The sequence below is a fragment of the Lactuca serriola genome, chromosome 1 (genome assembly GCF_051521515.1).
Source record: "Lactuca serriola cultivar US96UC23 chromosome 1, Lser_US96UC23_V15, whole genome shotgun sequence".
In the NCBI taxonomy this organism is placed as follows: Eukaryota; Viridiplantae; Streptophyta; class Magnoliopsida; order Asterales; family Asteraceae; genus Lactuca; species Lactuca serriola.
Window position 1 is genome coordinate 155,781,269 of NC_136408.1, and position 11,647 is coordinate 155,792,915.

The window sequence follows — 11,647 nt, forward strand, 5'->3', positions numbered from 1 at the left end:
GAATCTTCAATGATCGAAGCACCCTTTTGTCTTTCAAGCATGATCCAATCCATTGCTGAAATTGAGAAAAGTTAGAATAATAGTGAATCTATCAACTTGACATAGAAGAGTAATAAATGGGGATAAGTTACCTTTAGTCTCTTAGGAAATCGTTGTAAATACCAATAATAAATGCCAAATGATTCAATATTGCTATATGACATGTCAAGAGCAACCAAATTCTCCATCGGTAATTCTAAAGGTAGAGACTTCAAAGGGAACCCATGCATACACAACCATATTAATTCTTTTGGAAAATTCTTGTAAGAGCCAATTACTGGCACAAAACTGAGTTGTAGCAGCATTAATCTGCACATCTTAGTCAATGCGTCTGTTTTCAACTCAAATGATTCATGTAACTTCTCTTTCCCAAGCATTCTCATGTCAAGGGTAAGGCCTAGAACATTTTCTGTACCCTGAAAAGAAAGGGTATGCAAAAATATTTTTAGAATGTTATTGTCATATATATATATATATATATATATATATATATATATATATATATATATATATATATACAAAATGACTAGAACAAGTACATCACCTATTACCTTTTTTTGTTTCAACACTTTGAATGACTCCTCATGACACCATAATCTACTTCGTTCCCCGGGATTGTCAAGTGATTCTTCACGTATTAGGAATCTTCCCATCTCTTGAACCAACTGATGCATTGTCAATTCGATACTTTTGAATTCATAATTTCGTCTATAACTAAGAAGACATCTATCAATAAGATTCGTGATCCCGCATCTTGTGTCTATATCACATGCCTTTAATATTGTTTTTGTAACATCTCTATCCCTTCCAACAAAAAAACAAGCAATATGCTTAAACAACTCCTTATCATTTTTGAATGGCAAAGAGTCAAAGTTCATTCTCAATGCATTAATTACAGGGAGACCATTTTCTTTCTTTAGCATGTCTATGTACCCCTCCCAATATGTTACATCTCGATTATATAGAGACCTACCCAAAACTTTAAGAGCCATTGGATGTCCTTCACAATACTTCACTAGATTTTCTGACACCTCTTCATAACCTGCCTTTGGATCATTGCACATAAATGCATGAAAACACAAAAGTTTTTGTGAATCGATCTTAGATAAGCCTGTAAGCTTGTACAGTGCATGTTTGGGTTTAACGTCCGTTTTGAATAGTGCACAACTCTCTGTGAAGCATGCATTTTTTGTTGTTATTATGATTTTGGTTCTTGGATTAAAAATTTTGCTTCCAAGTAAAGCATCTAATTGGTCGAGACTACCAATATCATCAAGAACTAAAAACACCTTTTTACGGGCTACTGCATTCTCTATCATTGAGGTGCACATAGAACCATCAAGAACTTGAACTGAACTTGGTTTTGAAATGTCATTATAGAGTTGCTTTTGTACATCAAGCATCCCATTTGACTTTTCATCACATTTCCTACTGATATCTTCAATGAAGCTGCTTGTGGCAAATTCATGAGAGTGTAATGCATAGACATATTTGGCTAAAGACGTCTTCCCGATCCAACCCATACCCAAAATAGTGAGTATGTTTGTTGTATGTGATAATGCATCTTTCAATCATGAAGTGACGAATGTAATGGAATCCTCCATCCCAATAAGTTGAGGCAGTAGAAACCTTGAGGGTATTTGTAATTTATGGAAGATGTCATTTACAATTTCATCAATAAGCTCCACCTCTAGCCTGGAATTTAATTTTAGTAAGAACCAAAAAACATAATGCAAAAACTGACAATCAAAATGATATCATTGTAAGCTTCTAATGTGCAAGGTCATAATTATTGTCAATAATAAGACAAGAGCCACCATTGTAATACATGATTTCATTAACTACCACCAAACTTAAATGTTGATGTAGTATTGCATGAATCATAACAAAATGTCAGTCAATAGTTATAACTTAACATTTACTACTTACAAGAATATTTATTTATCATAATAGCAGATGTTATTATTTGAAGATAGAATGATATAAAAATAGTAAAAGAAAAATACAAGAATTCAAAATTTGGTTTATTAATGAAAAGTATATAAAAATCATTAAAATGAATTAATTTATGATAAACTAATAGTTGCATCACAAATGTGTTAAAATTAGCAAAATGGTTAACCTAATTATATGAATTAAGTTCTGTAATCACATAACTGCAAAGATTGGAATCAACTTCAAGCATTTCTTTAAGAGCTATCCAAAATTAAAATACATCAAAAATATGCCTATTTGATGATTGCGAACAAACATATTGATATGAATAAGGAAAAGATGCAATTGACTTTTCATGTGCTGCTTTGTCAATATAAAAGGCGTAAGGAAATATGGGTTAGAAAGTGGTTACCCGCCATTTGCATCCTTCCCTTTTAAATCAGCAACTTCTTTAAGTGCATTACTCCATCGGTCCATCTTTTGAGTCCATTTACATTTTTTATTTTCATTTGTCTCTGATTCCATCTTCTGTCTATGCTACTTTGTTGCTTCCTTACATCGGTGGGCTCAACATGATAAAAGATGGGAATAACAACATGATTGGATTGCATACGTTGCTCAAGGATCAACACCAGTTCATCAAGACACCATGTGGAAGTAGCATAGTTCTTGGACAACACAATAATAGAAGCCTTGGATGATTTAATCGCACTCTCCAATTCCGGTTTTAGATCTTCCCCTGTTTCAATCTCTTCATCATCCAAGAAGGTAGTGATGTTGGCATGCATGAGAGCATTATAAAGGTGATTAGTGAAACTATTACGAGTGTCAACACCTCTAAAACTTAAAAATACATCATATCCATGACCATGAGTTGATGAAGAAGATGAAGATCCTTCAGTAACTTCATGGAGTTCAACCATTATGAGTTGTAGATTGAGGAATCTTCACCCTTCCCAATAACCTCTGAAACTCAGTTTCCTGCAGACATCATCACTTCAGAAAGTAAATACTGCGTTCTGAAGTTTTTGGATACCACGCTTTCCTTACTTATGCCTCAATCTGAAGAGCCCATACATAATGTCTCTACAGTCTACATAAAATCAAAATTATTAATACCTTATACCATCAAACAGTTTAAGCCTCTAAAAAAACACCTTATAGTCTTCAAAATATAAACTGAAGTGTTTAATAAACCAGACATATGCACCTCTAACTTTTCTGTGTGAATCAATATGCTTCTGAAACAACCAGCATATATATCGGCTAAGTGAGTTAATATCACTACAAGAAATATAACCTTTAGCGGCGACACTATTAGCGGCGACAAGGGGCTTTACCGGCGACTCAATCTAGAGTCGCCGGTAAAGCTCCTTGTCGCCGCTAATAGTGTCGCCGCTAAAGGGTTGTCACCCGAATCCTCACTTTCCCCCTCTATTGCATCTGAACCGTTCGATGAGATATACAATCCAACGGGTGGGGTGCCTTATCCGGTCTAACCTAATACCGGCGACACAGATGTCGCCACTAAAACTCCAAAAAAGTCGCCGCTAATAGTCTGCTAAAAATGACGCGGTACCCTTCCCTCCAGTTTGTCGCCGCTATTACTGATTGTCGCCGGTATTGCCCCTAGCGTCGCCGCTAAAGGTGTCGCCGCTATTGGTCATCACAGATAAAAAAAAAACGCACGCAGATAACCTCCCTTCTTCATATTCCTTTCTGTTTGCTTCCAATTTCCTTCACCGGTATCGCCGATTTCTTCTTCAATCTGCTTCTTTCAAGCAAATTTCTCCCCTCATTGTTCCAAGCAAGTGTCTCTAGGTGTGGTTAAAGCTTTGGGATCAATTTCTACCTCCATTGTTGAAGAAAGGTAAGTTTTATTTTGATGATTTCATTTTTATGTTGTATGAATTTCGATTTGTAGCTTTATGTAGTGATTGAATGATAATAAATTGCTCATATTCTTTGTTTTTGGTGGTGTTGTTTTGGATTAGAAGCATTGTTCCAAGCAAGTGGTTAAAGCTTTGGGATCAATTTCTAGGTACCTCCATTTCTTGAAGAAATGTGAGTTTTTTTTGATGATTTCATTTTTATTTTGTATGAATTTCGATTTGTAGCTTTATGTAGTGATTGAATGATAATAAATTGTTCATATTCTTGTTTTTGGTGGTATTTTTTTGGATTAGAAGCAAGTTATTCAATTTTTTTTGTGGTTATTTAATTGCAATTAGTTGTATAGCTTCAAGTTGTATTTATATGTGAAATTATGTGATAATTGTCATATGTGAAAATTGGATTGTATATTTTGTATTTGTTTGAATATATGTGAATTTGGTATATATATTCCAATGTATGTGTGTTTGATGTATATGTGGTATATTAGTAGAAATTATATGTATTTGTTATAAGTAGAATGTTATTGTGTGTATGTGAATGTATGTATGTTTGTTGTAAATGTGATATATGATTGTGAAACTTTTGTATTTGGTATAAATAGGATGTTATTATGTATATATGTGAAATTATGTGTATTTGGTTTAAATAGGATGTTATTTTGTGTGTATTTGTATTTGGTGTATATGTGGTATATGTATGTAAAAGTATGTGAATTTCACCTTCTTATGTATTATGTAAAAGTATGTGGTTTTCTTATAAGTAGGATGCTATAATTGAAAAAAAAATAAAAATACATTATTTTTATAAATTGAAAAAAAAAACACAAAAAAAAACTATAAAATTGTTTAAAAACTTATATACAAAAACTAGAAAGCTTCTAGTTTTTACCCAAGCTAACTCCAAATTAATTAACCAATAAGTTATATAGTTAACTTATAATTGGAAAAAAAACACAAAAAAAATTATAAAATTCTTTAAAAACTTATATACATTTTAATCTCGATGGTAAAAAAAACAACACAACAACATAATACGTATGTAAAAGTATGTGGTTTTCTTATAAGTAGGATGCTATAATTGGAAAAAAAAATACATTATTTTTATAAATTGAAAAAAAAAACACAAAAAAAAACTATAAAATTGTTTAAAAACTTATATACAAAAACTAGAAAGCTTCTAGTTTTTACCCAAGCTAACTCCAAATTAATTAACCAATAAGTTATATAGTTAACTTATAATTGGAAAAAAAACACAAAAAAAATTATAAAATTCTTTAAAAACTTATATACATTTTAATCTCGATGGTAAAAAAAACAACACAACAACATAATACGTATGTAAAAGTATGTGGTTTTCTTATAAGTAGGATGCTATAATTGGAAAAAAAAATACATTATTTTTATAAATTGAAAAAAAAAACACAAAAAAAAACTATAAAATTGTTTAAAAACTTATATACAAAAACTAGAAAGCTTCTAGTTTTTACCCAAGCTAACTCCAAATTAATTAACCAATAAGTTATATAGTTAACTTATAATTGGAAAAAAAAAACACAAAAAAAATTATAAAATTCTTTAAAAACTTATATACATTTTAATCTCGACGGTAAAAAAAACAACACAACAACATAATACGTATGTAAAAGTATGTTGTTTTCTTATAAGTAGGATGCTATAAATGAAAAAAAAATAAAAATACATTATTTTTGTAAATTGAAAAAAAAAACACAAAAAAAAACTATAAAATTGTTTAAAAGCTTCTAGTTTTTAATTTATTTTTTTCATTTCTTTATTACTTAATTTTTATATTATTTTAGATGTAAAAAAAATGTGGATTGAAAAAAAATAATGTTAATTCTGTATACTAAACTCTAAACCCAAAATTATGTTTCAGCAACATCATGTCTATTGATAAAAGCTGGACTACTAATCCATATCGAAACCATCCCGAGTTCCAAACATGACTCAAAGCTTTTATTGAGAAGTCGAAGTTGCACCTTGATAGTAATGGTAAAATCAGATGTGCATGTGAAAAATGTGATAACCGTTACTTCAAGTACCCGACTGTAGTTGAACGCCATATATTTATAAATGGTTTCAGTAAGGCGTACAAAATTTGGATCTATCATGGTGAATCTTTTATTCCTCCCGTCGTCTTGCCAAGTAACGAAATGGCCGATTTAATCGACGATGTGATGTGGGAGTTGAGAGAAAATGATACCAACCTCGATGAAGGAACCTCGAATACAAGGGGTAGCGGTGTGGATGATGATTTTGCACAGTTGTTGGAAGAAATGGAAACTCAATTGTATACTGGTTGCATCTTTTCTTCCCTTGAGTTTCTAGCAAAGTTAATGCATATCAAGGTGAACAACAAATGGACTGATAGTTCATTTGATCAACTCCTTGAGCTCTTGCAATTAGCATTTCCCAAAGGCAACAAGGTTCCCCTTTCACATTATCTAGCCAAAAAGAAACTAAAGTCTATTGGCCTGGGGTATGAGTCGATACATGTGTGTAAAAACGATTGTTGTCTCTTTTGGAAAGAACATGATTCATTGCAAGTTTGTCCCGTTTGTAAAGAGAGCCGATGGATCGATAAAAACACCAAGGGTAAGAAAGTACCTCATAAGGTGTTACGGTACTTTCCTGTGACCCCTAGACTACGACGTTTATATTGTTCGAGGCACACTGCCAAAAATATGATTTGGCATAGTACCAGACGTTCAGAAGATGGTGTGATGATTCATCCTGTTGATGGGGAACATTGGCAAGATTTTGATAAAAAAATACCCCGACTTCTCGAGTGAACCCCGTAACGTACGCCTAGGTCTTTCAGCTGACGGTTTCAATCCATTTGGAAACATGTGTAATCCACATAGCACATGGCCGGTCATACTCACCACATACAATCTGCCACCCTGGCTTTGTATGAAATAGTCATCATTCATGTTGACTTTGTTGATTCCAGGACCGAAAGCTCCAGGTAAGGATATGGATGTTTTCCTTAGACCGTTGGTGGAAGAGCTTAAACATTTGTGGAACTCAGGCGTACGTATTAAAGATGCGGCGACAAACACATTCTTCACGATGAGAGCTATGTTGTTGTGGACAATAAACGATTGGCCAGCTCGTAGTAGTTTATCGGGTTGGAGTGGGCAAGGGTATAGAGCATGTGCTACTTGCAATGAAGACACTCCTTCGTACCATGCAACAAACAAAGTCGTATATATCGGTCATCGTCGTTTCCTAGATGCTAATGATCCGTTAAGAAAGAGGTTGGACTTTAATGGGATGGAAGAGACAAGACCCGCTCAGAAACAAGGTGAAGCCAGAAGGTTCTATAGCTGAGGGTTATGTTGCTGAAGAAGCTTTATCATTTTGTTCAATGTACCTTCGAGATGTAAAGAATCGTCCGGAAAGAAATGTAGATATTGTGATTGAAAAAACAAAGTTTTGGATGTTTGAGTCTAAATGTCGACCGACCAGCACAACTCAAATCAAAACTCTTAATTTAACGGAAATGCATAACATGGAATGGTTTGTATTGAATAGCTGTGAAGAAGTCAGACAGTATATCAAGTAATTAATCTTATCTCTAACTTTCATTCTTAATTTTTTATTTTATCTTTTTAAATCTATATCTTTTGGTCATCAACATAGGAAATTCAAATCTGAGCATCCCCAAAGTGATGAAAGAGAGAATTTCGTAATTGGTTTCGTGAAAAGGTAATATAAATTAATAAACAAATTTTTTTTCATTGATCTAACGAATACATAATACATATTAATTTATAATTGTTAGTTTCATCAAATGAAAATAGAAAAATCTCCAGAATTCCACGAAGAGTTGTCGGTTCTTGCAATGGGCCCGCAAATGAATGCCTATTCTTACACCGCATGCATAGTCAATGGTGTTAGGTTTATGGTACTTAGTCGTGACACACAACGTACAACACAAAACTCTGGGGTTTTAGCGGTGGGTGAGAAAGGCGAGAAGTATTATGGCCAGTTAGAAGAGATTATAGAGTTGAGGTATACACATGATTATTCAACTGTACTATTTCGTTGCAAGTGGTTTGATACTCGAACAGGAGTTATTTCTAGTGATAGTTTCACCAGTATCGACACACGACGCGAAGGATACAAAGATGATCAACTCATATATGCGTCACAAGCCAAACAAGTGTTCTACATCAGAGAGCCAAACAATAACCATCGGTGTGTTGTCGAGCATGTTAATCATCGAAGTATTTGGGATCTACCATCGAACGATGACCTTGTTCAAAATGTTGACAATGTCTCACACGAAAATGTAGACGATGTCGATGTATTTCAAAATATCTCTTCATCCGATGCTCCACTTTTTATCAATTTCAGCATGTACTTTCAAAACATTCCTAGAGTCATTGTTGATGTAGAAAGTGCATCTGAAGTTCCTCCGCCAACTGGTAGAGTCAATGATGTTTCTGATTGCGATACTGATTACGATGACACCGATTCTGACTATGATACCGAAGAAGACACTGAAGGATATGAGGAAGATTCTGATTAGAATAGTTCTTATGTAATATGTATTTGTAATATGTGTTTGTAATATGAACTGTATTTGGATTTCTAGTTTAAATGGAAATGTTTATTCCTATCTAAATGTTTATTCCTATCTAAATGTTTATTTCTATGTAATGTGTATCTATAATAAAAATTGTATTTGTATATCTTATAATTTTTCAGGAAATGATGAGAGTGTGGCTGTTGTTTATGTTTACCATGGCTGCTGTCATGGGTCGTGGACATGGGGGAGACGGAGCTGAGAACCCACCTTTCCCAGGTGGTAGAGGTCCTGGCCAGCACGAGTAGGACGGTAAGTCTTATCATGAATTTTTATTTACTATTTTTGTTCAATTATCATAAATTAAATGTCGTTTCTAATAATTTTTAATTACATTTGTAGTTGAGGGACGTGCCCGAAGGAAAGCTCGAGGAAAAGCAAAAAATATAAAGCTTGAAAAAGCAATCTTGCAGAACCAGGGGAAACCAATAGCCATGCAATTTGATAGGGATATCACATTTAATCCTGTAGGAGAGGCGGGAGACATGTTTTCCCGAGAAGTTGGGAAAACAATGTGGCAGATGGTCCCTTTCGACAAATGGAGTTGGAAAAGAGTTTCCCCTGATATAAAGGACACTGTATTACAACATTTAGCGGTAATTATTTATTTAAATATATTTTATAGGTTTAACTATAATTGTTTCTTACTTGGTTAACTTTTTTTTTTATTGTAGACAAAGTTTGATCTCAATCAAATGTACCAGGATGCACAAGCTACTTTATTGACAGAGAGTTTTCAAGCAGCCTTGTTAAAAGGTTTTCGAGAGCGTAAAGCCGACGCAAAAGAATATTTCAAGATGGTCGGAGGGTATGAAGATATCCCGAGAGCATTGGCAAATCCTCCGGATGGTATGCTTGTTGATAACTGGGAGAAGACAGTTGAGTATTTTCAAACTGACGAACACAAAATTGCTTCAGAAAGGAACACAAAATCCGTGAAAAGCAAACAATTGTGAATCGTGGGGGTTCGAGCTCGTATAGCAGTACTTGCTATAAGAAGGTACCGTACGATACATGTAATTATTTATTTAAAATATAATCTAATTTTTAAACTTAAACAGAACCTTAAGAGAGTGGAAACATTTCGCAAAGCTCATACCGATAAGAATGGTGTATTTGTTACTGCTGAATCGGAACAACAATATGTAAGTATTTAATTATAATTTTATCATATATTTAAATGTTTATTTATACTTAATTGTTACTCACTTTTGGGAGTTACAGAATCGGTTAGTTGAAGAGCTGCTAGAACAAACTCAAGGTGAAAGTGAGTTTACGCCAACTCAAGAAAGAGCTACGTTCGAGAAAGTATTAGGAGAGCGACGTGGCCACATTAGAGGCATTGGCCGCAAACCTTCTGGTCTCCCGCCGATTTCACAGCCTTCGCAACCATCACAACCACCATCACAACCATCACAGGTAAAATAGCAATCTACTTTAGCATCGTAAAATGCATGTTGATTTGGTAGTTTTGGTTTTGTGGTGGTTATTTGCTAAAAAGTTTGGTAATTTGGTTTTTGTCCCAAGTGCAAAATATAGCAATGTACTTTGGTTTTCTATCTTACTTTAAAAATAACAATGTATTTTGATAGTTTTTGTTTATGTTTGACAATCTAACTTATAAGTTTATATATATTGTTATTAATTATGTAGTTGGAAAATCTTCGTGCAATGCTCGCCGACCCGGCATGTAGGGATGAGCTTTATTCGTTTTTTCAATCCCAAAATAATCAAGGAAACGATGGGAACGGCGATGAGGGTATGTAAGAATGGGTTTTATTTGCATATGTTGTCTCGTTTTGCTACTTAGTAGATTGTAAAAATTTTGTTGTTTTGCTACTCGGATAGTATGACTTTTGATATTTAATTGTATTTTGGATGTTTGTTTGTAATAGGATGTTTGTTTGACACTATTATGTTTGATATTTAATAGGATGTTTGTTTTGTAATTAGCGTCGACACTATTGGTTTTGATATTTAATCGAATATTGTTATTACCGGCGACACTTTTACCTGCGATATTATCACCGGCAACACTTTTACCTGCGATATTATCACCGGCAACGAAAATCATTATTTAAAAAAAAATTGAAAACAAATTACCGGCGACACTTTTACCGGCAACAACATTATTAGCGGCGACATACTAATAGCGGCGACTATTATCATTAGCGGCGACAAACTGATCAATAGCGACGAGGCAGTAGCGGCGACTCATTACCGGCGACGCGTCGCCGCTATTATCAGTACCGGCGACTTTTGTCGCCGGTAATGGCCTTTTTCCTTGTGGTGTATGCTTATATTAGTACCTTATGCGACTTAAGCCTCATCAAACAATTTAAACCTCAACAATAAAACCTTACATCTTTAAAAGTTAAAACAAAAAACTGAAGTGATTAAAACCAAAAGGAATAAGTTTATTGACATGATTGTTTAAAGATCCCCAAATTAACAAGAAAAAGCTTTTCAAATATGAAATTATTTATCACTAGATCTAGTATAAAATATCAAGCATTAGTGAGCTTTTTTTAAATGATATATTTTTAAAGTAACAAGCCACACCATTTCTAAGCTTTCGGCTTCAAACCAGAAAACGTCCAAAATAATTGCATCTGAAAAAAGTATATTTATTCAAACAGATCAAACCTTAATGGCTTGCTCAAAAATAGATAAGCTCTAAATAGCTTCCAACCAAAACATTAAAAGAGAAGGCCATATGTTTCAAATATTTGTATTAGTCTATTGCAAATTGCAAAAGCAAAACCTTTCCATTGCACCTGACCAAATTAAGTGGTGTATGCCTTCATTTTGGATAAATCTCTCATTTTTTAGTAGTAAAAATTCAACTTTTTGTATTATCACATCAGTGGAGTCATACTAATCAATAAATACATAGATTGGCCCCTGTCTGAGACAACTAAATGCAGAACTACAACAATGAGTGGTAATCTAATCAGTTGCTTATGGATGGAACAAAAGAAGCATATTAGCATAAGCTTTGCTGACCAACATCATAGGTGTTAAATTGACAAAGAATTTAATTGACCATGACTTCACTGATTTAGGACCTGAGCTCTAGCAAAATCCTAATTTTGGAATATAACACCCAAAAGTACTTAAAGAAAACTTAGATGTCTTACAATCTAGCTTCAACAATTCAGAAAGC

The 11,647-nt window shown here is 33.6% G+C and overlaps 1 protein-coding gene, 1 long non-coding RNA gene and 1 pseudogene across 2 annotated transcripts; 1 reads left to right on the plus strand and 2 right to left on the minus strand.

Moving 5' to 3' along the window:
- Positions 1 to 837: 837 nt before the first annotated feature.
- Positions 838 to 1,562, minus strand: LOC145063155 (disease resistance protein RUN1-like). Its single transcript, XM_079010747.1, has 2 exons — positions 936 to 1,562; positions 838 to 843 (listed from the first exon to the last, which is right to left on the minus strand). The coding sequence occupies exons 1-2, from the start codon at positions 1,560 to 1,562 to the stop codon at positions 838 to 840; spliced, it is 633 nt and encodes a 210-aa protein (XP_078866873.1).
- A 48-nt stretch (positions 1,563 to 1,610) lies between these two features.
- On the minus strand, positions 1,611 to 2,897 carry LOC145063163 (toll/interleukin-1 receptor-like protein pseudogene; annotated as a pseudogene).
- Positions 2,898 to 9,220: 6,323 nt separating this feature from the next.
- Positions 9,221 to 10,021, plus strand: LOC145100178 (uncharacterized). Its single transcript, XR_013704864.1, has 3 exons — positions 9,221 to 9,481; positions 9,543 to 9,626; positions 9,706 to 10,021. It is a non-coding gene; the product is annotated as an uncharacterized LOC145100178 (long non-coding RNA).
- Positions 10,022 to 11,647: the final 1,626 nt, after the last annotated feature.